General features: G+C 43.4%; 1 protein-coding gene across 1 annotated transcript in view; it reads left to right on the forward strand.

The window, feature by feature from the left end:
- Positions 1–556: 556 nt before the first annotated feature.
- The window catches only part of LOC141088860 (solute carrier family 26 member 6-like), a 31310-nt gene continuing 4775 nt past the window's right edge, over positions 557–27091 (forward strand). The window contains exons 1-12 of the mRNA XM_073575084.1: positions 557–774; positions 3158–3297; positions 3860–3970; positions 4757–4923; positions 9250–9414; positions 11192–11344; positions 13563–13645; positions 21859–22006; positions 22249–22362; positions 23673–23750; positions 25735–25830; positions 26273–26379. Of these exons, the coding sequence (XP_073431185.1) occupies positions 632–774; positions 3158–3297; positions 3860–3970; positions 4757–4923; positions 9250–9414; positions 11192–11344; positions 13563–13645; positions 21859–22006; positions 22249–22362; positions 23673–23750; positions 25735–25830; positions 26273–26379 (1505 nt within the window). The 5' untranslated portion in view covers positions 557–631. The remainder of the gene's footprint in view (positions 775–3157; positions 3298–3859; positions 3971–4756; positions 4924–9249; positions 9415–11191; positions 11345–13562; positions 13646–21858; positions 22007–22248; positions 22363–23672; positions 23751–25734; positions 25831–26272; positions 26380–27091) is intronic.

The raw sequence follows: 27091 nt of genomic DNA on the forward strand, positions 1-27091 counted from the left end.
CACATGGAGGACAGGTAGAGAGTGACAGACCCCACACTACACATGGAGGACAGGTAGAGAGTGACAGACCCCACACTACACATGGAGGACAAGTAGAGTGTAACAAACCCCACACTACACATGGAGGGAAAGAAGAAAGTGACAGACCCTGCACTAGACATGGAGGACAGGTAGATAGTGAAAGACCCCACACTACACATGAAGGACAGGTAGAGCGTAACAAACCCCGCACTACACATGAAGGACAGGCAGAGAGTGACAGACCCTGCACTAGACATGGAGGACAGGTAGAGAGTGACAGACCCTGCACTGGACATGGAGGACAGGTAGATAGTGACAGACCTCGCACTACACATGGAGGACAGGTAGAAAGGTAAGACAATACAATACACTTGGAGGGCAGGTAGAGCTGACAGAATATGGTATAATACTATAATTTAATGCAAGTCTGGTCAGGTGTATCGTCTTTCATTAATCACTACCTGGTGGACAAACATATTACTGTTCACCAGCTGAAGATGCTTTTGTGTGTGTTGGCAGGTTCTTCTCCAATATATGTGGGACGGAACACTTACGCCATTCATGCAAAGGAGATTATTACAGCGTTAGTTGATTTACTTAATTCTCAGTCATGGAGAACAAGGAGCTGAAGTATCGAGATGTGAGATACTGCATTGAACGTCCTGTGTTTCATGAGCAAGAACTTGGGGAATCATTGCCCAGGACCACGAATACCATACAGTCCCTCATCAGTACAGCCAAATGCAAAGTCAAGTAAGTTGGGAGTCTGCCATTACATTTAACAGGAAAACCTGCATTGTTTTATTATTTATATACTGATTTTAGTTTTAAAGAGGTTGTTCAGTTTAGAAACCCAATTTTCATTCACCTTATTATGCAATTATGAGTTATTTTAGGGGGTTCTTATGTCAGAATCCCCATTTCTTGGCTACAGTAAAGTGTGGTTACCAAAAGCATCCTCCATTACAAAGACAAACCATTGTTTTGAATGGACAGCGGACACAGTGTAATACTTCATATCTCTTGTGGGGGCACTGCATGGAAATTAAATCCTTAATGTCAAGTTTCCAAGCATATACAGTGGGGAAAAAAAGTATTTAGTCAGTCAGCAATAGTGCAAGTTCCACCACTTAAAAAGATGAGAGGCGTCTGTAATTTACATCATAGGTAGACCTCAACTATGGGAGACAAACTGAGAAAAAAAAATCCAGAAAATCACATTGTCTGTTTTTTTTTCATTTTCTTTGCATATTATGGTGGAAAATAAGTATTTGGTCAGAAACAAGCAATCAAGATTTCTGGCTCTCACAGACCTGTAACTTCTTCTTTAAGAGTCTCCTCTTTCCTCCACTCATTACCTGTAGTAATGGCACCTGTTTAAACTTGTTATCAGTATAAAAAGACACCTGTGCACACCCTCAAACAGTCTGACTCCAAACTCCACTATGGTGAAGACCAAAGAGCTGTCAAAGGACACCAGAAACAAAATTGTAGCCCTGCACCAGGCTGGGAAGACTGAATCTGCAATAGCCAACCAGCTTGGAGTGAAGAAATCAACTGTGGGAGCAATAATTAGAAAATGGAAGACATACAAGACCACTGATAATCTCCCTCGATCTGGTGCTCCACGCAAAATCCCACCCCGTGGGGTCAGAATGATCACAAGAACGGTGAGCAAAAATCCCAGAACCACGCGGGGGGACCTAGTGAATGAACTGCAGAGAGCTGGGCCAATGTAACAAGGCCTACCATAAGTAACACACTACGCCACCATGGACTCAGATCCTGCAGTGCCAGACGTGTCCCACTGCTTAAGCCTGTACATGTCCAGGCCCGTCTGAAGTTTACTAGAGAGCATTTGGATGATCCAGAGGAGTTTTGGGAGAATGTCCTATGGTCTGATGAAACCAAATTGGAACTGTTTGGTAGAAACACAACTTGTCGTGTTTGGAGGAAAAAGAATACTGAGTTGCATCCATCAAACACCATACCTACTGTAAAGCATGGTGGTGGAAACATCATGCCTTGGGGCTGTTTCTCTGCAAAGGGGCCAGGACGACTGATCCGGGTACATGAAAGAATGAATGGGGCCATGTATCGTGAGATTTTGAGTGCAAACCTCCTTCCATCAGCAAGGGCATTGAAGATGAAACGTGGCTGGGTCTTTCAACATGACAATGATCCAAAGCACACCGCCAGGGCAACGAAGGAGTGGCTTCGTAAGAAGCATTTCAAGGTCCTGGAGTGGCCTAGCCAGTCTCCAGATCTCAACCCTATAGAAAACCTTTGGAGGGAGTTGAAAGTCCGTGTTGCCAAGCGAAAAGCCAAAAACATCACTGCTCTAGAGGAGATCTGCATGGAGGAATGGGCCAACATACCAACAACAGTGTGTGGCAACCTTGTGAAGACTTACAGAAAACGTTTGACCTCTGTCATTGCCAACAAAGGATATATCACAAAGTATTGAGATGAAATTTTGTTTCTGACCAAATACTTATTTTCCACCATAATATGCAAATAAAATGAAAAAAAAACAGACAATGTGATTTTCTGGATTTTTTTTTCTCAGTTTGTCTCCCATAGTTGAGGTCTACCTATGATGTAAATTACAGACGCCTCTCATCTTTTTAAGTGGTGGAACTTGCACTATTGCTGACTGACTAAATACTTTTTTTCCCCACTGTATTTTTCCCTGCAGAATGTCACTTTGTGACCTGCTTACTATCAAAGAACTCTTCTATTAAGAATAATTGTCCAAAGTGTAGAAACCCTTAAAAGTTTATCTTTATTTCCCTCAAGTAAACTTTGAGATCCTTTATTTCAGGACTAATTACAACTAATTGCACTTGGCATTGGTTGACCATAGCAGAAAGGGGAACATGGCAAAATTTGAAATAGGTACACCACTATAACTCTATGTTTGTATGGTAGAAGGCCATAGCCATTGGCTGTGTGAAGGCACAAGAGTCCAAACACTATGCAGAACTATAAGACAACTTCAAATATTCAGATATCAAGTGTGTGTACTTGGTAAAAACTTTCAGTAGCATCTCTGAATATATGCATACTAATGGACCACCAAACATGTCAACTATTATTCCCACCATTGATATATATGTCATGGTCTACTTTATAGATGTTCTCAATCAGCAGCAAAGGCCTTGTTATTCCACTTCTTACCGATTCTCCACTGGCTTCCTCACTATCCGTTCAAAGAATGGTTTCTTGGAGATATTGTGTCTGGCATCAGTGTGGGGATCCTTCAACTTCCACAAGGTAAGGGTATTCTGACACCTGAATAATTTCAAGTTTCATAGATATTTCTAAGAGGGACAAATGATCCCAAAAGAGGATTAACTGACCCTCCAGTAGACAGATGAAGGGTGAACTTTCACAAAAACATTTCCTCTGGTAGGTCCATTGTGCCCAAGTCCAATGCCATGTCATGCAGCCTCTTTATTTGCCCGTATTATATAGAGGATAGACTAACTCTGCATAGTTGGAACAATGATTTTACAAATACCACACTGTACAAAATATTCTATCATGTATGGCACGTTATCTGCCCATTTTCATCCACATTCTTCACCTTCTCTCCCCGAGAAGTTGCTCTCTTCTATGGATTTGGCGGCTCTCACAGTTACATTAGTCAGGGAAGACATCTAAACCTGTGGTAGCATCTTCCTCTGTTTTATGAAGAATAAGCTAGCAAAGGGGGTAATGATGATGATGGTATCCTAAAAATGATCAGGTGAATAGAATATGACACACAGGCTGTTGTTACATACTCACAGTTCTGGTTCAATCCCGAGCAATCTGCCCCTTTTGTCTTCTGCAGGTTTGGCATATGCTCTTTTGGCCGGAGTGCCACCTGTTTTTGGATTGTATTCCTCCTTCTTTCCAGTGTTTGTTTACACTTTTTTTGGCACATCTAGACATGTGTCAGTGGGTAAGTCACAGTAAACTGCAGAAGAAATACTTGATAAGGTGAATGAAGTCTAAACCTTAAAAAAGGGGTTGTTCAATTTGTGGGAACTTTTTTTTTTTTAACGTACAGTATTTGGGGCTAAAAGTCATACTTTTAATTGAACTTCATTAGAAATGTTGCACGTTTTGCATCCATAGCCTCTGTGTTTCACTGTCTATTGTGGGCTGCAGAATAGGTTAACTGGGTGGGGGGGGGGATCCGTCAGTCAGCTGTTATGATGGTCTGATAGGTAGTTTTTAACTCCATTATCTGCATTTTCTTAGCTCCTCACAGCTAATATATGACCAAACACAACATCAGAATTGAATGAGCAGCATAACAAAGCCTGTTTGTTACTTTTAGTGAAACCTAATTGCAAACATGTTTTTTAGCCTCAAATATATGCATTTAAGTAGAAAATAAAATTGTCACTTACAATGGACAACCCCTTATTATTAGCTAATACAGATATTAATTGAAATCAAGTTGGTCAGAACCAAAGGGGTCAAACTGTTCATCAAATGTAGGAAGCAATCAATAAGCATGTTGTCAGACAGTCACCTATGAGCTTAGTTGAGCACCTGCTTCAATGCTAGGGGGTATTTGTTTTTTTCAAGAATCAGATTAGTCCACAATGTAGAATAAGAATACAAATCGCTCTTGTCGGCCATTGAACAATCATAGTATGTAGTCTTCCCAGTACATACAGTATGTAGGGCTCAGACGCATTGTGCACAAGATTGTAACAAGTGTGCGGTTTCTTTTCAGGCAGTTTTGCAGTGGTCTCCATTATGATAGGCAGTGTCACTGAGTCTCTGGTACCAAACGACAACTTTATGTCGGCGATAAATGAAACTGTCATTGATACTGTAGCAAGAGATAAAGCCAGAGTGGAGCTGGTGGCTGCAATGACGTTAATGGTGGGTTTATTCCAGGTAAGAGTCTCCATGTGTACCATGGAGGGACATCAGTTACATTGAAAATATTAAAGGGGTTGTCTTATGCTGTCTTAAGGAGTACATTGCTTCCCAGCCACCCAGTTACCTATTTACCATGGAGTATAATGGTTGTGCTGCTGGCCCGAACTGCTTGCTATCTGATGCTGCAAGTAAAAAATAAGTTTTTGCCCTTGGAAAAGGAGCACAGGGGCACTGAACGGTCCAGCTTCAGAGCAGCACTAACAAGATATAAAGCAAAGAGCTCATAAGTGCTGCTCTCCTTGTCTAAGGGAACGGCCACATCCCATAGATTGCATAGGTGGCTGATAATCTAGGCAACTAGCAGTAACAGATTTTAAAAAAATCCCTCTATTGAGAATGGACAGAATTTTTGATGACAAGTAGATTGCAAAGTTGCTTATTTTACAATCACTTTACAATTTTACCCATTTAAGATGATGAGAAAACCCCTCTAGGTCACATGTACTCATATAATGATCACCTAGGCAGGGAGTCTAGTTGTTAGGCTACAGTCACACTATTAGTATTTGGTCAGTATTTCACATCAGTATTTGTAGCCAAAACTGAGTGGGTGAAAAATGAAGAAGTGGTGATGGGTTTCTATTATACTTTTCCTCGGATTGTTCCTCACCTGGTTTTGGCTTATAAATACTGACGCAAAATACTGACCACATACTGACAGTGTGACCGTAGCCTTACTGTGGTAAGTAGGCTGTGTTAGTTCAAAGTTACACAGTTACATTATATATATATATATATATTATATATATATATATATATATATATATATATATATATATATATATATATATATATATATTTTCTGGAAAAGCTGGATGGAAGTCCACTACTATTATTACTCTTCCCAGAGTTCTGAATGGAAAATTTACCAACATATGCAATCATACATGCAGAAGGCGATATACAGTACAACAACCCTTACAAGTAGGCGCCCACAGTCAATGGCAAAATCCACCATAATTCTGTGTGTATAACATGTGGATTTTAGTGCGGATTTCACCTAGCTGCCTCACTGTTCGAATCTGCAACAGAAATCTAAAATCGCAGGTCAATATCGATGAGGAAATATTCCATACAGTTTCCTTGATACTTTATATGTGGCGCCCCTGAGGGTTCAGTCGCCACAGAGGTACTGCACCTCCTCCTGAGGTGTGGTACCCCACCATCCAGGTAAGGTGGAGACACCTGACCACACTCCAACACCTGCATCCCACACAACATAGTAGTGTAGCAAAGCACCCTTTGGTGGCTCCCTGCTTGGAACACGAAGAGTGCTGGGAGGTGGGTGGTGCTTAGTCTGCACCAAAAGAGTGGGAAGATATTAGGATGTGGTCAGTCTGACTAGGTCGGTCGGTCACAGGAGTCTGTGAGAGGAAATCCCCGGAGAGGGATGGATGAAGGGAGTGCTGCAGCAGACCTCAGTGACCTGGGTCTGCTGGCACAGGAAGGAGAGATTCAGAAAGTCTAATTCTCCATAAGAAAGAAGGATTTGTACGGAACGTAAGGAAGAAAGGAGGACTAAGGATTAGGGTTAGAGCAGAACCCTTCCCAAGTTCACAGCGCAAGGCCGGGGTCCGGTCCCCGAGGTTGTATGGATACTAATGGTCCAGGAGCAGACACCGGAGGAATAGAAGTTGTCACCACTTTATTCCCACACAAGACTTGGGGGCACAACAGCAACGTGAGTGAGCCGGGACTAGGTAGCAAGGAGTCCCCGAAGCAGGCTACAGCTGCCTGCCGTACAAGTAGAGTTCATAGGAACATCAGAAAGGAGGAACTCCAGTGTAATTCAGTACTGTGAGTACTTCGCCATAGGCGCAAGAAGGGAGACGTTCAGAAAAGGCACATGTTGGCGGAGTGTTGGAATGGAGTGCTTCATCTAGCTTGGAGGTTGACTGAGCCCCTGCCCCGGAGGACACGGCACAGATGCGGGCACCTGTATGCACAACAGACTGTGAGTAAAGCTTTGGAACTACATGCCCTGGTGTCCTCCGCTTATTCCTGCGCCAACACCCTCAGTGTGGCGCCCCTGAGGATTCAGTTGCCACAGAGGTACTGCACCTCCTCCTGAGGTGTGGTACCCCACCATCCAGGTAGGTTGGAGGCTCCTAACCACGCTCCAACACTCGCATCCCACACAACACAGTAGTTCAGCAAAGCCACATTGCGGCTCCCTGCTTGGAGTGTAGCAGAGCACCTTTGGTGGCTCCCTGCTTGGAACACTAAACGTGCTGGGAGGCTGGTGGAGTTAGAATACATAAAAGAGTGGGAAGGTTTAGCATTTCAGTTGAGTTGAGTTCGAAGTCAGTCAGAGGAGTGAGGAGAGAAGATCCCTGGGAGAGGGATGGAGGAAGGAGGTGCTGCAGCAGATCTCAGTGACCTGGGTCTGCTGGCACGGGAAAGAAAAGAAAGAGAAAGACATTGAACAGAAACCTGATCTTCCATAAGAAGGAAAGACTAGTACGGAATGTAGGAGTAAAAGGGAACAGAGGACGTGGGTTAGAGGAAGAACCCTGCCTAGAGGTTCTAAGAGCAAGGCCGGGGCCCGGTCCCCGAGGTTGTATGGACACTAATGGTTCTGCAGCAGACACCGGTGAAGTAGTGGGCTGTAAATGCACTACTCCCATCTCAGACTTGGGGCACAACAGCAACTTGGATAGTGAGCCGGGACTTAGGAGTAAGGAGTCCCCGAAGCAGGCTACAGCTGTCTGCCGTGCAAGGAAAGTTCTTGGGAACAGCTGTCAGGAGGAACTCCAGTGTAACTCAGTAGTAGGAGTACTTCACACTTAAAGGCGCTATAGAGGAGACGTTCGGAAAGGCACATGTTGGCGGAGTGTTGGAAGGGAGCATCCTATCTGGCCTGGAGGTTGACCGAGTCCCTGACCCGGAGGACACAGCACGGAGGCAGGCACCTGTGTGTACGACAGACTGAGTAAAGCTTTGGAACTACAAGCCCTGGTGTCCTCCATTCATTCCTGCGTCAACACACCTGGTACCGCTACATCTGGGTACCAGCTTCTACACTGCCTGCGCCTCTCAGCTGCCCCTACATCTACACTGCCCTGGGACTACAGCTCCACCTGTGGGGAGCTTCACCATCTTGGCTGCAACACACCACCAGTCCCAGAGGATCTGCATGCAGCGTCGGCTTAACATCTCACTTGCCGAACACCACAGGGGCGTCACAAACTATTCATTTAACTACATTCCACCATTTCAATTCCCCATTACTTGGGCGCCCAGGGCCACGGACCGGGTCACCACTGCTATGACACATCCCGCTGACACCGGCCCGGTACCGAGTACCCACGACCCATCAGCACTGCTACATGTCTGTGCCTGACACTGCACCATCTAAGTCTCTCCCCTATCTCTTCACCTACACTGCCCTGGGACTACTGCCCTACGTGTGGAGGGCCACAACATCATTGCTGTACCACACCATCTGTCCCAGAGGATCTGTCTGCAGCGTCGGCTTAACATCTTCATTGCCGAACACCACAGGTGGCGTCACGAATCATTCACTTACAAACTTTCACCATCATCCACATGTTCAACATCCTCCCTTTTACAATGGACACCCAGGGCCACGGACCGGGTCCCAGCTGCCGTGACATCTCCCATTGAAACCCCACGGGCCCGGCTCCGAGTACCCCTCGGCCCTGGCGGGCGCTCGATATACATGAGATTTCCTATCTCATCCACATGACTGATTTAGCATTCTGTTGCTGATTTTACCTACTCAAATCCATTAGGAATATTTGCAGCAATTCTGGCTCTTTGGGACCTAACAAGAACGAGCCATAATAGTAACAGATAAAATTCAGATATAGGATTTGAGGTGACTTTATAGGAGAGGACATTTCTTCCTTAATAGACTTATACTCCCACAAACGCAGTGTGCACTTCGTCCATGCCTGGAGCTTTTCCCGGCTCATAAGTTAATGTTAGCATAGGCCCATATTTACAAGACGAGGACCAAAAATGCATCTTTATGGCCTTCATTTGGCTGCAATACGTAGGTATAAGTTTAGTTTCATTATATAGGAAAATGTAGCAGAGTGAGACTGAGAAAACGATGTATATCATGTGGTATATGTTTTTAAAAAGCGGTTACCTATCATGGACGGATGGCTCGACATCTATCGCGACTGTGGCCGCCTATCATGTGTTTACACCTGATGGTGGCCATAACCGCAGTGTTTGTAGCCTAATCCAGTGACATCCATTATAACCGCATCACCATGTGTCTGTCTGGTGTTTGTTCTCACTTTTTCGCAGCTTATCCTGGGCCTCGTGCAGTTCGGATTTGTGGTCACTTACCTCTCAGAGCCGCTGGTCCGGGGTTACACCACCGCAGCTACCATTCACGTAACCGTGTCCCAGCTGAAGCATATATTTGGCCTCCCTCTGAGTGAACGGTCACATCCTCTGTCACTGATTTATGTGAGTTGTGACGGCATGGTGTCAGTGTTTGTCTAGAATTAATATCAGTTCTGTTTACCTATCAATACAAACACGAATGACTCTATTCACTTACAGCATGAAGCTGTATTATACTGGTCTGAGGATAAACTACAGGAATTAGGCCTCAATTACCTCAATCACACTGTTACCTATGGCAACCAATCAAAGCACACGTTACGATTCTTATACTGCTGTGGAAAAATGACAGATGCTCTGTGATTGGTTGTTTATGGCCAACAAGGTCAATTTTGTTTTGAAGCCCTTAAGACCAATCACAACCAAGCTTTTATTTTTATAGAGTAGTATAAGCAATGAAATCTGGGTTCTGATTGGTTGCTATGTGCAAGGCATTTCCGCAAAATTAATGAACATGCTGCGTTTTTTTTCTGCTACGCGTTTCTGCAGCGGAAAAAAAACGCACCATTAGCACAACATGTGCGGATTCAATTATATTACATGGGATGCTTTTCTTAAGCATTTCCGCGGCAGAAACGCGTGTCTAAAAGCGCTGTGGAAACGCTTAAAAAAACGCAACGTGAGCACACAGCCTGAAAGCAATGTAAAAAAAAACAATGTAAAACAAAAAAAAATAAAATCACCGTACTTTTTATCCAAAACGTTACTGAAATTAAGATAAGTAGAAAAATCAAACACAGATTTAAGTAATCTAGTGGGCATTCTTCTGGAACATTATTAATATATTACAAAAAATAAGAAACATACTTGGTATTGCCATGAGCGTATCTGTTCATACTAAGGCCGGTTTCACATTTGCGCTTTATAGCGCAGCGACAGCCTGCGCACGGCCACCGCAAAGCCCCGCTCCCTGCCCGCCCCATCCGGTCATCGCCGCCTACTAGTGTACATGGACGCTTGCGATCTGCGCACCCTATCTTTAGCATAGGGTGCGCAGATCGTGCGCTGGCCGTGCGCTAGCAGGATTTTGCCGTGCGCTGCGCACTTTTAAAGGTGCGCCCGTGTGCTCCGAACGCAGCATGTTGCATTTCGGCACGCACGGCGCACCTTCAAAAGTGCGCAGCGCACGCCAAAATCCTGCTAGCGCACAGCCAGCGCACGATCTGCGCACCCTATGCTAAAGATAGGGTGCGCAGATCGCAAGCGTCCATGTGCGCTAGTAGGCGGCGATGACCGGATGGGGCGGGCAGGGAGCCGGGAGGGGGCGGGGCTTAGCGGCGCCGTGCGCTACAGGAAATAAACGCTAGTGTGAAACTAGCCTAATAAAATAATTTTCCCATACACCAATATGTAAGAAAAAAAAAAAATCATTTTTTGTTACTTTGCCTCCTAGAAAATATTAATGATAAAGATTTACAGCTTGCACTGCAAAAAACAAACCCTGACAGCCAATGTTATTGACGGTAAAATAAAATGGATAGAGCACTTGGGAGGCAAGAAATAAAAAACAAAAGCAAAAAGGGGCTGATGCAGACCCCCTGGGCCTTGTCAGCATAAACTTGTAGCAGCCACATTTATCTTCCTGCAATTTCTGATGTTCTACTGAATAGGATTAAGAACATCATGGAACCATACAAAGGGGTCAGATTAAGTCCAGATTTGGGCCAAAATTTTGGAAGGTGTCTCAATCCTAACCATCTGATCCCTATAATGTAGCCCTAATAATGTAGGCAATTTATTCATTTTCCTCACTTAATATAGCGCCTATAATAGCCTGAGAAATCACCTAGGTTACTACAAATAGCATATATTGATATTATATTTTTTTTCTTTTATTCAGTCTTTAGTCAGTTTGTTTCGCAGAATCCACCAGACGAACATTGGCACGCTTGTTGTGAGCCTCGTTGCCCTGGTTTTCCTCTTTGCTGTTAAAGAAGTTAATCAGAGGCTCCATTCCAAATTATGTATGCCCATCCCTATAGAACTGGTGGTGGTAAGTAAATATTTCTCCTTAACGGTTACAAGTTTATAGTCAGTACTGGGTACATTTGCAGAACAGTTCTTTTCTATGCACATTAAATATTTCACCACTAGGTGGCACGATAAAGCATTGTATGACAGTATTTTGTCATTGTGTTGTTCATGGTCTTCAACATGTGATCATGAGTGGCATTACAAGTAAAGTTAATTATGCAATACTTTAGACTCTATAAACGCACAATAATATATTAAATTGCATAGGGATCAATTCCTTTATATATTTTCGTTAGTGGAAACCTCCCCACCATACACACCCAGACTCATACCTGTTTCATGCTTAGTCCCACGGATGGCCAAGTTTCTTCTACATGGCACTCCATGTGGTCAGGAGTGGTATTGCAAGGAGCAGAGTGACAATTATAAAAAAAAGAAGAGAGAAACATATATACAGTCATGGCCGGAAGTGTTGGCTCCCTTGAAATTGTTGCACAAAATGAAGTATTTCTCCAAGAAAATTATTGCATTTACACATGTTTATTTCCTTTGTGTGTATTGGAACAACTCAGAAAAAAAAAGGCAAATTGGTCATCATTTCACACAAAACCCCAAAAATGGTCCAGAAAAAATTGTTGGCATTCTCACCTTATAAATAACTGCAATCAATCATTTTCTATAACCACAACGAGCTTTTTAAACTTCTCAATTGGAATTTTGGACCACTCTTCTTTTGCAATCTGTTCCAGGTCTCTCATATTCTCCCAACAGCAATTTTAAGACCTCTCCACAGGTGATCAATGGGATTTAGATCCGGACTCATTACTAGTCACTTTCAGAACTCTCCAGTGCTTTGTTTGCATTCATTTCTGGATGCTTCTTGAAGAATGTTTGGGGTCATTGTCCTGCTGGAAAACCCATGTTCTGGGAAGCAAACCCAGCTTTCTGACATTGGGTACTACATTGCAACACAAAATCCATTGTCAGGGCACCCAGTGCCAACAGCAGCAAAACAACCCCAAAACATCTTTGATCCTCCACTATATTTGCCTGTAGGTTGCGTGTTTTCTTTGTAGGCCTCATGCCTCATGTAGAATGATGTACTTGACAAAAAAAATCACTATCTTGGTCTCATCTGTCCAGAAGATGCTTTCCCAGGATTTTGACTTATTGGCTTACTCACATAGATTTTGGCATTCTACCTTTTTTACATCTCTGTGTCAGCAGTGGGGTTAACATTTTCATTCAAACGTCGACGGATAGTTTGCGCTGACACTGATTTACCCTGAGCCTGCAGATCAGTTTGAATTTCTTTGGAACTTGATTGGGGCTGCTTATCCACCATCCAGACTATCCCCTGCATTGCAACCTATGATCAATTTTTCTCTGCTGTCTACATCCAACAGAAATGTTACAGTGCCATTATGCTGCACATCGTGGACAAAAAAAAAATCAAGATCTCTGGAGATGAACTTATAACCTTGAGGTTGTTGATATTTTTCAAAAATTTTGGTTCTCATATAAAAACTGAGTCAACGTCTCACCTTTTTATCTGGTTTCAGGAGAGATTTTCAGATTCCCCGCACTTGTTACTTGCCACAGGTGAGTTTGAACAAGCATCATTTCTTGAAACAAAATTGTTTACCCACAATTTTGGAAAGGTAGCAACAACTTTGTCCAGCACATTTTGGGGATTTTGTGTGAAATTATGTCTAATTTGCCTTTTTGTCTCTGTTTTTGTGTGTTGTTCCAATACACACAAAGGAAATAAACATGTGTATACAAAAGCATGTGTTATTGTAATAAGTTTCTCTGAGAAATTCTTCATTTTCTGGAACAATTTCAAGGGTGCCAACACTTTCGGCCATGACTGACTGTTGTTAACATCAGATTCTTGCTCCACACTGCAAGTTAGAGACAATAAAGCCAGAAGTGCTTTCATGACCTCTGCTTCTATGCCTCAAGTTTCATAGATATGGGGAGTTTGTTCATGTATTTACCAATACAAAATTTTATTAAAGTGATTACCATAATTCTAGGACTGTTACATGAACGATAGTCACATTTTACATGTGCATGACATTGAGAAACATACGGCAGTTCTATTGGCTAAATCTTGCTCAGATTATATTTAGAGTTCTCTGTTTATATTAGTGTTACATATTATTAAATTTATTATATAATATTACATGATCAATATGTCAAATGTCTGATTACATCTTCTTTTTGTTCACCAGCTCATCATTTCCACTGCAGTGTCATATGGAATGAATCTTACTGAAAATTATGGTGTTGGCATTGTAGGGGATATTCCTACTGGGTTTGTATCTTTATATTAAAATGAATTCTAGAGATATCCTTCTACATGCTTATTTCAGCATGTATTTATTAGAGTAGTATTATAGTAGTTATATTCTTGTATATAGAAGCAGTATTATAGTAGTTATATTCTTGTATATAGGGGCAGTATTATAGTAGTTATATTCTTGTACATAGGGGCAGTATTATAGTAGTTATATTCATGTATATAGGAGCAGTATTATAGTAGTTATATTCTTGTATATAGGGGCAGTATTATAGTAGTTATATTCTTGTATATAGGGGCAGTATTATAGTAGTTATATTCTTGTACATAGGGGCAGTATTATAGTAGTTATATTCTTGTACATAGGGGCAGTATTATAGTAGTTATATTCATGTATATAGGGGCAGTATTATAGTAGTTATATTCTTGTACATAGGGGCAGTATTATAGTAGTTATATTCTTGTATATAGGGGGCAGTATTATAGTAGTTATATTCTTGTACATAGGGGCTGTATTATAGTAGTTATATTCTTGTACATAGGGGCAGTATTATAGTAGTTATATTCTTGTATATAGGGGGCAGTATTATAGTAGTTATATTCTTGTATATAGGGGGCAGTATTATAGTAGTTATATTCTTGTACATAGGGGGCAGTATTATAGTAGTTATATTCTTGTACATAGGGGCAGTATTATAGTAGTTATATTCTTGTACATAGGAGCAGTATTATAGTAGTTATATTCTTGTACATAGGAGCAGTATTATAGTAGTTATATTCTTGTACATAGGGGCAATTTTTATTATAAAACCAAACATGAATACAGTTATAATAAAGCAAAAATCATCCAGCATTACAAAACACAAATCACTTAGGTTATATATACACAGCACTAAATAATCAGATCATATTCATAAATAAATGAAAGTGTCCACACCTGGGGAGGGAAGAAGAAAATAAGAAAAAAAAAAATTTCACATTTCCTAACTGAATTTTACGTTCCTCCACAACGTAATGTTTCTCGGACTCCTTCCAACTTCTATTTTGATACAGGAAAGATGTATATCTTTGTACCGTGTTAGCCAGTAGATAGAAAAATATTCAGAATTGAGAGTCCTCAGTGGTTGATACCTTTTAATGGCTAACTGAATTGTATTAGTCTATGCCTGATGAAGAGACCTGAGTAGTCTCGAAAGCTTGCAATGTGTTATCATCTTTTCAGTTAGCCATTAAAAGGTATCAACCACTGAGGCCTCTCAATTCTGAATATTTTTCTTCCAACTTCTAGTGATTTTATCCACCGGAGTTCTGACATAACCTGATTGGCGGCAGCGGTGTGATCGAACGGCTCATTGTGCAGTGACACCCGGGTTCTCATGTGCCAGTGATAGTATTTGATGACACTGATTATAATGTAAATCGTCTCTCTGTTGATGTCACTAACAGTGGAGGGGACACCATAGATTATGTCAGGGTACTTTAGGGTCCGCAGTCTGGGGATTTTTAGATTATCTGACACCTCCTCCCAGATCTTCCTCCCTCCCCAGCAATCACATATAAAGTGCTCCATTGTCTCCTCCTGCTGACAACCAAGGGGACAATTCTGATCAGAGACACACAGATGTTTCAGGTTCCCCCTGACAAAGAGCCGACTATGCAGTGAAAGCCAAGTGACATCAATCAGTTTAGGAGGAAGCCGTTTCCCGTTTAGGAACCTAAGGCTTTCCTGCAGGGTGGTGGTGACACAATCTCTCAGGGCCAGTGGAGAGTAGAAGAAAGTCCTACATACACGAGAATACAGGTCTCTTTCGTACTGCTCTCAATGTAAAACTTCTCCAGTCCCCACCTCCTAACACACTTCAGACCGTAGTCCAGATACTGGGGGAGGTGGTCACCTGTCCATCTCCTCCTCTTGAGACTGCTGCCTCGCACCCAAGATTCTGGAAAAGGCAATATCCAGTACCTGATACTATTTACCCACAGGGTGCTACTGTTTGAGTCCATGTTCCCAAAATTCACCTTTAGAAACAAGGAGTCAAAGAAAACTCTTGGATTCAACATATCCAACCCACCCTCTCCGCCGTTAGTACGTTATTCCCCTCTTTATTAGGTTCAACCTATTCCCCCCCACAAGAGCTGGAAGAACAGGCTGAAGAGCCTCGCTGAGAAAGATTCTGGCAAAGGGAAAATGACAGAGACATACAAGAAAACGGGGACCAGGTAAGTCTTCAACATTCTGACCCTTTCTCTGTAGGTCAGCCTCCAGTTCTTCCATTGCTGAACCTTTGCATTTCTGGTTTCCAATTTCTCCTCCCAATTTAGCTTGGCATTATCATCCCTTCCAAATTTAACCTCTAGGATCTTAATATGGGTGGAGGCTTTGGCAAACTGCGGCAGATCAAAACTGGGCTCAGTATCTAATGTCCACAGAGCTGGACTCTTTTCAAGGTTGACCAGAGACCCGGAGGCCTCTGAGTAGCTTCTGATGGACGCAGATAACATCTGCACCTCTCGAGGATTGGAGATCACCAAAGTCACATCATCCGCATAGGCAACAACATTCGGAGGCGGGCAGTGGGGGACCGGCACCCCCTGAAAATCACAGTCCTGCAGTGACCTCAGAAACGGGTCTAGGGCAAAAACATACAGGAGCGGACTCAGTGGGCAGCCCTGCCTCACCCCCGCCCCAACTCCAAAAGTGTCACCCTGCCAACCATTAATCAGAGGAAAGCTCATCGCCTCTCTGTACAATGTCTTTAACCAATCCACAAATTGTCCCGGAATACAGTACTTTGACAAAGTGGCCCACAGATAGTCATGATCAACCCTGTCAAAGGCTTTAGCCTGGTCCAGACTAACAACATATCTCCCACACCGAAGAGCTTTACATCTCTCAAACATTTCCTGTAATGAGATGACTGCTCCAGAGATGTTCCGCCCTTTTACTGTGCCAATCTGAGAGCCTGCCAACAGTGCCGGGGACAAACAGACTAATCTAGAAAATAGGATCTTTGCTAGAATCTTCCTGTCCACATTCAAGAGGACAATCGGCCTCCAGTTCTTGATGTCGCTGGGCTCTTTACCTTTAGACAGCAGAATTAGCGAGGACACTCTCATGGATGGAGGCATCAGGTGATTTTCTAGACAATTTCTATACACATCCACTAGGACTGGAGCCAGGAGGGCTCTGAATTTCTTATAAAATTCTGCTGTTATACCATCTGGACCCGGTGCCTTCTTCAGATATAATTTATCAATAGCATCCTTAACTTTCTCCACCGTTAATTCTGCTGTCAAAGGAGAAAAGGCCAGATCATTAGTATCAGGCGCTGCAGTTGCCTCCAAGAATTGAGCCATTTTATCTTTATCCAAAACTTTCCTCTGAAACAAGTCAGCATAGTAAGATCTCACCACCTCCAGGATACCCTCCCGTGAATCCTGTAATACACCCTGGGAGTCAATGAGACCCATGACCATTTTTTTGGCCACCCTCTCCCTATAATTCTCAAAGGGATCAGGGGCCCCTAAGGACCCATAATCCAGTTCAAGAACCAGGGAGGTATACCTGTTATACTGATACTGCCTTATCTCAGATTTCAGCCAGTCGATCTTCACTTTGTCATCCCCGCCCGCCGAATACAATGACTCCAATTCTTTGCGCAGCTTTAGGTACTGGCTGTACTTATTCCTCCCTTTATTAACTGACAGTCTCTTTAAGAGGGATCTGATATCCTCCTTGACGTCCTCCCACCAGTCGGTCATGTTGTCATAGAAGTCAACCCTGTCTAGATGAAGCTGAATAAGGGAGTGAACACGACTCTGAACATAGGCATCATCCAGGAGACTGGAATTGAGCTTCCACAACCCTCTACCAATGTCCGGATGGTTAGAGGTCCCCAGAGAGAAGCACAAGGCGAGGTGATCAGAGTAAGGGACGACCTTCTCACTCAGGGAGCTGACAGCCTCAGTAGGACTCACAAAAGCAAAATCTACCCTACTGCTCCTGTTGGAACATGAATATGTGAATTTTGGCTGTCAACCACCCTGTGTGAAAACGTCAGTCAGTCCTGCCTGCATTATGACGTTATGTAGGACCTTACTGTCCCTGGTCACTGTCCTGCCTGAGGAGCTGTCACCTGATGTCAGTATGGCATTAAAGTCCCCCACCATCACCACTGGAAGAGAAGTGAAGAGGTAAGGCTTGACGTCATTAAACAGCTGGATCCTGTCAGTCACCGTCTGTGGCCCATAGATGTTAATAAGCCGGAGTCGCCTACCATGGATAGTGACTTCCAGGACCAGACATCTTCCCATGACCACCTCCGTCATCCTATGCACAGTCACATCATTGGTGTTAAACAGGACAGCGACCCCGGCGTAAGGCTCCACAGCCAGTGACCAGAAAGAAGGACCAGACCGCCATTCCCTCTCAGCCTCTCTCATAAGCCCCAGAGATGTCAGTCGTGTCTCCTGCAGGAAGATGACATCTGTGTCCAGATATGTGAGATGTTCATACACCACGTGTCTCGTCCTCCTCAGCTTAATGATATTCACATTGCTCGAGGTCACTGTCAATGAGAACCCCGCCATCACAACACAATATAGAAGGAGCAGAGTAACAGCCATCATCATGAGTCAGAGATGTTCTGTCCACCACTGGTGTCCATGTCAGACTCTACCTGAAGGTCTACAGATAAGGGCTTCCGCTTTGGCGGGGGATGGTCCTCTATGTCCCTGTCACACTCAGCATCAACTTTCCTCAACTCTTCCTCATAATCATCATCATTGAACTCAGATAAAACTCCATACTTGTTGGACACGACCATCACTCCTGCAGAATTCTGAACCTTCTTACTAGCACTCTGACCAGTGTCATATTCTTCCTCAGGTTTACGGGAGGATGTGTTCTTTTTCTTCCTTTTATTATTATTAATGCTCCAGTCATCAGATACAGACAGTGATGCTGAAGGGGGGGGGTATCTGAGGCTGCTGGACCTGATGGAAGACCTCCATGTTCCCCTCTGCACCCTGCTCCTCTGGTGCTGCCTAAGTGGACTCCTGGTGGGCATCTGAGCTGGTCAGTATCTCTGCTGACATTAACTCCTCCTCCCCATGTGTCCCTGCCACCACATCCTCATCCTCCAGAGACTCTGCCCCTGCCATCACAAACTCATCAGGGAAGACTCTGCAGATGTTGTGCCAGGCATCTGGACAGTCCCTGTGAGGGTGGCCCATCATACAACAGAGGTTGCACCTGACGTCCCGGCAGTCTGCAGCGACATGGCCGATTGCTCCACACAGACTGCACCTCACCACAGCACAGTCGTTAGCCAGATGACCTTTCCCACCACATTTGAAGCACTTTCTGGGTTGCCCGGGATAATAACATCTTCCCTTCTCCCTCCCAATGAAGGAGTTGGGTAAGTGGGCAGTGATGTTATCACATTGCCGCAGTTTCACCAAGACACGCCACCCCATTGTCCAGATACCATCCTCATCTCTGACCTTGGTGAGTCCAGAGACGAGGTCACAGTGTCTCCGGAGCCACACCTCGATGTCCTGTGGAGGAACGGCCTCATTCCAGAACGTGATGTTTACTGTGACTGTGTCCGGCCTGGAGATAGGAACCAACACAAACTTATTCCAGCCCTCAGCATCTCTGAACTTTGGGTAATTGGCCCATAGTCTATCCAGGTCAGACATGAGCTTGAAGCTGACCTCGTAGCCCTGCCTGTCCTGTAGATTAGACACTGCCAGTATCTCGCTTACCACAAACCCCATCTGGCCGCATAGCAGCTCTTTCACCATAAAGCTGCGTTGTGGCAGATGCTCTTTGGCACCTATGTATTTAAACCGCACCACATTAATGCTTTTGAATGTCTGGCCGGTGTACCTGGCGCTGGAAGTGAAGGATGGGGCGCCGCGGCTCCAAGCTTTCCTTGGGGGGCACCTGCCGGGTCACACTGGGCTGACTGACAGGGAGAGGGCCTGCAGCAGGGGGGCTGTCACACCTTGTGGACTAGATGGCAAAGGGGGATAGTCACACATATCATGCACATTATTATGAGGTCAGTGCGACGTCCATTACAGAATGTGTAACCCCTCCAACCCCCAACCCCATTGGCAGAGCATCACCAGCCACAGTCTGTGCCTCAGCGTCATCAGCACAAACAGTCTCACATACACTGTCCTGCTCCTGTGTGGGGCACTCTGGGACCTGTGGTGCCTCTGCTGGAGTCTGCAGTGTGTGCTCCTGTTCACACTCGGCTGCCTCAGCAGCACAGTCTCACATACACTGTCCTGCTCCTGTGTGGGGCATTCTGGGACCTGTTGTGCCTCTGCTGCAGTCTGAAGTGTATGCTCCTGTTCACACTGAGCTGCCTGCTGCTGCAGTTGTTTTCCCTCCTGGAAGCAGAAGCGGGCAGCCTGTAACACTGGCCGTGTCCGCTGCTGGGGGGTCCCGTCGTGAACATCAGGGGTCCTGGCCTCTACAGCACAGTCCTGCTTATAGGAGGCGAACCACTCGCGGTTCCTGTAGGTCTCTGCCAGGGGCCCCATGCTCTCCAGCACAGATTCAGTGTCCTGCACAACACTCGCCAGCTGTACACCCAGTGTGTTCAGTCTCAGGTCATAGGCATCATTACTGGCAGGATTAGTGGTTTTTAGACTATAGATAAAGTCTACTTCCATTTGCAGCGCTTTTTTTGCTGCTGTAACTCACCCAGTTTTCGGACAAGTCCCGGTATCTCATCCGCTAGCTGCAGCTCGGGTGCACGCGCCGGCCCCACAGGTTTAGTCTTAACCACGGGTACAGGGGTTTTGAAGACAGTCTTGTGCGATTCCATCACGGATGGTTTTGTGGCTCCTTGGCTGGATGCAGGCTCCGCAGCAGGTTTATCGCTGCCACCTGACTGCGGCCGTGTGCGTCCTGACCGCGCCATACTGCCATGCTGCTGTAGGTTCTCCTGCATTGTCTGCCTTTCCAAAGACGTACGTCTCTGCCTGGGAGCAGGAGAGATGATCTGCACAGCTGGGGCCGATCTCACCTGTGCACCTGGCAGGAGCTGCTTACTGACTGGGGAGCTACATGACTTCATGTTCTGCTGGATTCCATCACTCACTGACACTTTTCCTTCTTGCTTCTTTGCTGGAACTGGAAAAGGTTTTCCTCCCAAAACTTTAGTCACAGCTTTTTCCTCCTTCATAGAACTGCTGCAGCTTTGGCTCGCTGCATTCACTGGTCTCACAGTGGCTTTGGGATTAACATTCCCATTGGTAGAAGCCTGGGAGGCTTATCCTAGTGTAGGCCGGGAAGCCTGGGCCTTGCCTGGGGAGCTTCCCCGCCCAGGGTGGCCCCTCCCTGGGCTTGCTCCAGACATGAGGAGATCCACAAAACACAACCTCACAGCTAGGAGGCAGTATTATAGTAGTTATATTCTTGTACATAGGGGGCAGTATTATAGTAGTTATATTCTTGTACATAGGGAGCAGTATTATAGTAGTTATATTCTTGTACATGAGGCAGTATTATAGTAGTTATATTCTTGTGCATAGGAGCAGTATTATAGTAGTTATATTCTTGTGCATAGGGGGCAGTATTATAGTAGTTATATTCTTGTGCATAGGGCCGGTATTATAGTAGTTATATTCTTGTACATAGGGAGCAGTATTATAGTAGTTACAGTATATTCTTGTGCATAGGGCCAGTATTATAGTAGTTATATTCTTGTGCATAGGGGCAGTATTATAGTAGTTATATTCTTGTGCATAGGGGCAGTATTATAGTAGTTATATTCTTGTACATAGGGAGCAGTATTATAGTAGTTATATTCTTGTGCATAGGGCCAGTATTATAGTAGTTATATTCTTGTGCATAGGGGCAGTATTATAGTAGTTATATTCTTGTACATAGGAGCAGTATTATAGTAGTTATATTCTTGTACATAGGGGCAGTATTATAGTAGTTATATTCTTGTACATGAGGCAGTATTATAGTAGTTATATTCTTGTGCATAGGGGCAGTATTATATACATATAAAGAAAAATTAGAGTAACCATAAACCACAATAGAAATATAAGAAAAATGAAAAATCTTTATTAACACATCTTAAAACAATATCAGACATTTATAAGCACATAATAGGAGGTAGATATACAAGGAATAATCAGTATTATAGTAGTTTTTATTATTTGTCTAGTAGATGCTATTACATGTTTATCTATTACAGGCTAGTCGCACCAACAGTCCCCGATGCTGAATTTTTTGCAAGTATTGCTGGGAATGCTTTCGCCATTGCTGTGGTCGCATATGCTATGTCTATATCTCTGGCTAAAATGTTTGCAATGAAGCATGGTTATAAGGTAGACAGTAACCAGGCAAGTATTTTTATATATATATATTTGCAGGTTTAGTCTTATACTATGGATAAGATAAATTGTTCAGATTGTATTCTCTACAGACATCACCACACTTGTGAATGAGCTATGAATGAGGGGTAGCTAACTAGCTGACTTCCTACATGTAGACAGGAGTGTCGTACAAAACCATACAATTTATAAAATAGCAGCATCCATGATCTGATTGTAACACAAGTTGTATATGTTATTTCACCTCTAAGGAACTGATTGCCCTCGGACTAAGTAATATCACTGGCAGTTTCTTCCATTGTTTCGCTGTAACATCATCTATGTCCAGAAGCCTTGTGCAGGAGAGTACTGGAGGAAACACACAGGTATTGATAAAAAATACAGGATCTATCCAAAAGTGCCATAGGGGCAGCAGATGCAGCCACAACGGGGCCCCTAGAGACACTATGTAAGGTTGTTCTCACAGGGATGCCGCACTCACAGGCGTTATAGAACAAATTGGGACTCATGACAATTTATAGAATGGAATGATATGTATACTATTTGCTTAAAAGGAACTAAACTTTTAACCACATTTTAATTTAAGGGCAACACCTCTTATTAATTTGGGAGCATCTTTGGCTATAGTTGCACCAAAAGTTGAAATTTACACCTGCTATATAGATTTGTGATATAGTTTGTGTCAATTTTGGTTAAATGATAGCTCTGTTAGTCCGTGAAAGGCGATGGTCCTACTGTAAAGAGCTAACCACTTTTCTTGTCACTTAAAAAAAAAAAAAAGTGTCTAGAAGTGTGAAAAGTCAAAACTTAGGTAATAATTTGTGACCTTTCTACACCGTTGAAGTGGTGTAAAGCTTTTTTCCCCCCTTTGTATTTCAATTTGACACCAAATTCAGAATTTCTACTTGTGGTCACTGAAGGTCATCCCAGAGATCATGATATCTTGTTCAACAAGTACAGGGCTGGTTACAGGACGATACTCTTCTATCCCACAGTAGGTCCAGGCAGTAGTTGATCAGATACACAACAAGAAAACACAAAATGACAAATTTGCAAAAATACTCTGCAGTAAAAAATGACAGTAATCAGCAAGTGCTGGATAACAAATTCAGGGTATTTAGTCGATACGTTTTTTGCAAAAAGTGTATACCAAGCTGCTCCACCTCATCACGGTAACCCTTCACGGAGCAGTCCTTATCTAATGTATTTAAAACCTGAACATGTGAACAGTGTCTAAATGAACAGGATACAGACAGGCGCCTCCTAGTATGGGCTCGTGGTGTAAGACAGCTCATTTATGTGCATGTCACACAAGAGAGGGGTGGGGTCTCCCAAACCATGCAAAGCAAGGAAAAAACGGATTAAAAACATATGTGACATGCACAAATGTGAACAGGTCGGTCGGACAGTGTTCACACCACCCACTGACTGAAACACAAGAAGAAAACACAAAATGACAAATTTGCAAAAATACTCTGCAGTAAAAAATGACAGTAATCAGCAAGTGCTGGATAACAAATACAGGGTATTTAGTCGATACGTTATTTGCAAAATTGTATACCAAGCTGCTCCACCTCGTCATGGTAACCCTTCACGGTGCAGTCCCTATCTAATGTATTCAGATGATCAATAAATTTCCATTTTCACGTTCTAAATTATTTGCCCTTATTTCCAGATTGCAGGATCCGTATCGTCAATCATTATCTTGGTGATCATTCTCAAGGCGGGCGAACTATTTACATGTCTGCCACAGGTAAGAATTCTCAACTTGACTAGCATCTTGTATATGGAGGTGTAACATAGTATTGTGGTCAGGTAATGCCTCATCTATATCAGGGAGGATTTTGTCATGATTTTGGAGCTGTCTATGAGAATGCTCCATAATCTAAAAGAGCATTTGGAAGGTCAGACACTGATGTTGGGGTGAGGTGGGGTCACAATCTCCATTATAGGTGTTGGATGGGGCTGAGGTCTGGTCTCTGCGTGGCCGATCATGTTATTCCACCAAACTGCCCCAACCAAGTCTGTAGGTATACGCATTTTTTCAAATATCGTGGCACTACTGAGTAGGTGCACAAAAAGAAGGTTCCCACACCAGAATAAGTAATTGAAAAAATTTTTGGCACTCAACTTTTGAGATATGTGAAGGATTTTATTTGCAGTCACAAGTATTAGACGTTTCGGCTATGACAATAAGCCTTCATCAGTACACAAGACTGCTCATGTTCAAAGAATCATTGAATATTTGAATGAAGCACCACTCATAAGAAAAATATGGGCCAAAATGTCCACAAACGATCTGGAGATCTGGGCAGAAAATTAGAAGAATGGACATCAGTAGAATATTCTCAGTATATGTGTATTATAAAGTGAAATCCCTTGAAAGGTCAATCTCACACATGGGATTAATATATTTATATCAGCTATTGGAAGGTGACAGCTTTGGTAGTGTGTGGATAGCGGTCGTTGGTGGGTGGTGGCGCTGTGTGGCCTGGAGGAACGCGGTATCCACTGCTAGTGCCGCAGGTAGGTATATGCAGTCATGGAGAACAGAAAAGGGTCTTCCACAAACTGTTCCCACAAAGCTGGAAGCTATAACTGTCCACAATGTCTTGTGCTGAAGCATTAAGATCTGCCTCCACTGAAAAGAAGGGCCCAAGGCTGACCCCTTTTAACAAGCCCATAGCATTAACAAGCCCATAGCATTATCCTCCTCCACCAGTGGGTGGCAATGCAGTCAAGGAGACAACCTTCTCCTGGCATTCACCAAACCTAAACTCATCCATCAGATGCCAAATGTAGATGTGTGATCCATCACTGCACAGATGTCTCCTTCACAGTCCAGTGGTGGCGGCTTTACACCACTCCATCCGACGCTCGGCATTGTGCTTGGTGATGTATGACTGCATGCAACTGCTCAGCGATGAAGCTCCCGGTGGGGGCGCAGTGGTTGTGCTGATGTTAATACTAAAGGAGGTCTGGACTCTACAGTTTGTGGAGTCAGCAGAGCGGTAGTGACTTTTCTGCCCTCTGCTCCTCAACGCTCTGTCATACATCGAAGACTTAGTACTGAAGGAGAAAACTAAATTCAATGATTAAGGTGTGAGGCGCATTTTTTCCCCCATGTTCTTCACTTTATTGTTGAGTTTCTGAGGTTCCTTACACTTTTTACATCTGTGACTCCTACTAGGCTACATACCCACGATCAGGAATAGCAGTGTTTTGGAAGCAGCACATTTGCCCTGCTTCTAAATCGCTGTGTTCTACATTACAAGCACAGTAGATGGAATTTATCGAAATCCCCTGCCCGCTGTGCTTTTATTTACTGCTGCATATACTCACCCGGGGTGCGGGTTTATAAGCCACAGCATGTTAATTTTGTTAGTGGAGATGCTAGTCTCTGCTGACTATTTTCTCCAATAGCTAATCATTAGATGTGTTAAATCCGCATAATTCACTAAGAAAATGCAGATCCAACTGCGTGATCAGAACGCGTTTTGGGGGCAGCGAAAATACGCTGCGTCCAAACTCTGCTATTGCTGATGGTGGGCATATAGCCTAACAGGACCGCGCTGGTATCAGACAGGATGGCGAGGGGCCGGATGTTATACTCTGAGAGTAATGGGACTGAATGAAAAACTGGAATACAACCATTAAGATACTTTTCTCCATATGATATAGTGTCCATGTTTATATAATGCATCAGTCCACCTCATTATTGTTTCTTAATTCCAAAGGCAATACTGTCCACCATCGTCATTGCCAACCTGAAAGGCATGTACAAGCAGTTTATGGATATACCCCACCTATGGCGGACCAACAGGTACGATCTGGTAAGTAAAGTGATCACACAGCTCCAGTTTCTATGCGATATCGTAGGTATAGTTTTTTGCATCACTCTTGCATCATAGCGATCATTAATATTGATTTCTGTTTCCTTACATTTCCTTACTTATCTACAGCACTACTGCACTGATACATTCCCTCATACTCTGTTAAAGCAAGATCGGTGTGTCAGTTTTCACCGCATTTCTGAAGTTCTATTCAATGTCATACATTCGTTGCGAAAGAGTTAACTGCTTTCACACTAACTGGAAAAGTAATTAAAAAGCTGCCAGAGCGAGGCATCTGCTGCTAAATATTTGTACTGAGCGCTGCCAAGAACCTGGCATTTCACCTCTGTTATTGGGATCTGTGGGTTCCGGGAATTCCATTGGTGTGTGCATCACCACCATATATTACCGTAATGGAAATGAATGACTTTTTGTGTTCCAGCTTATCTGGCTTGTGACCTTCCTGTCTACCATCTGCCTAAACCTGGACATCGGGCTGGCGGTCTCGGTCGTATTTGGATTGTTCACGATCACTTTCCGTACTCAGTTGTGAGTTATATAATTAAACATGAGCTATGATGCCACGAAACATAAAAGCTGCAAATTATTTTTTTTTTTTGCAGCTGCGCTTTATTTTTGTGCATAAAATCTGCTGCGTTTAATATTACAAGCAAAGTGGACGTCATTTATTGAACACTCTAGTCCACCGTGCGTTTAAAGATGCTCTTAAATAGGAAGGATTTTTTATGCATCCCCCCCAGGGCTTGTTTCTGTGGGAATCCTAAAAAACTAATGCAAAGAATGTTGTTGGATTTTTAGGTACAGAATCTTAGTGTTTCTACAATAAAAATGGACAAAGAACGTTGCTTCTAATTACTGCGCCAAAAACATTAAAAAAGGGAAAACTGTAAAAATTAAAAAAAAAAAACCGCAGCAAAAATGCAACAATCTGAACAGGTTATTATAAATATTTCGGTGTGAAAACACCTGCTGATAATGTACGGTGGGAAAAAAAAAACAAAAACAAAACATTTTTGCATGTGGGAACATGCTTTATTGTAAATATGGTTTCTTAATATTATTAAAACTTTATTTTTTTCATAATTTTCACTTTATTCTTATGGAACTTGAATCTGCAGTAATTGGTTCTATATACTGCAATACCATAGTACTACGTTACATCGTAACACAATACAGTGAGCGCCCCCTAGTTGCAGCTGCAGGTGACATTTATGGCTTTTAATGTTAAATATGCACAATA

The sequence above is a fragment of the Dendrobates tinctorius genome, unplaced genomic scaffold, assembly GCF_039654945.1.
Source record: "Dendrobates tinctorius isolate UK_male_01 unplaced genomic scaffold, ASM3965494v1 ptg000041l, whole genome shotgun sequence".
NCBI lineage: Eukaryota > Metazoa > Chordata > Amphibia > Anura > Dendrobatidae > Dendrobates > Dendrobates tinctorius.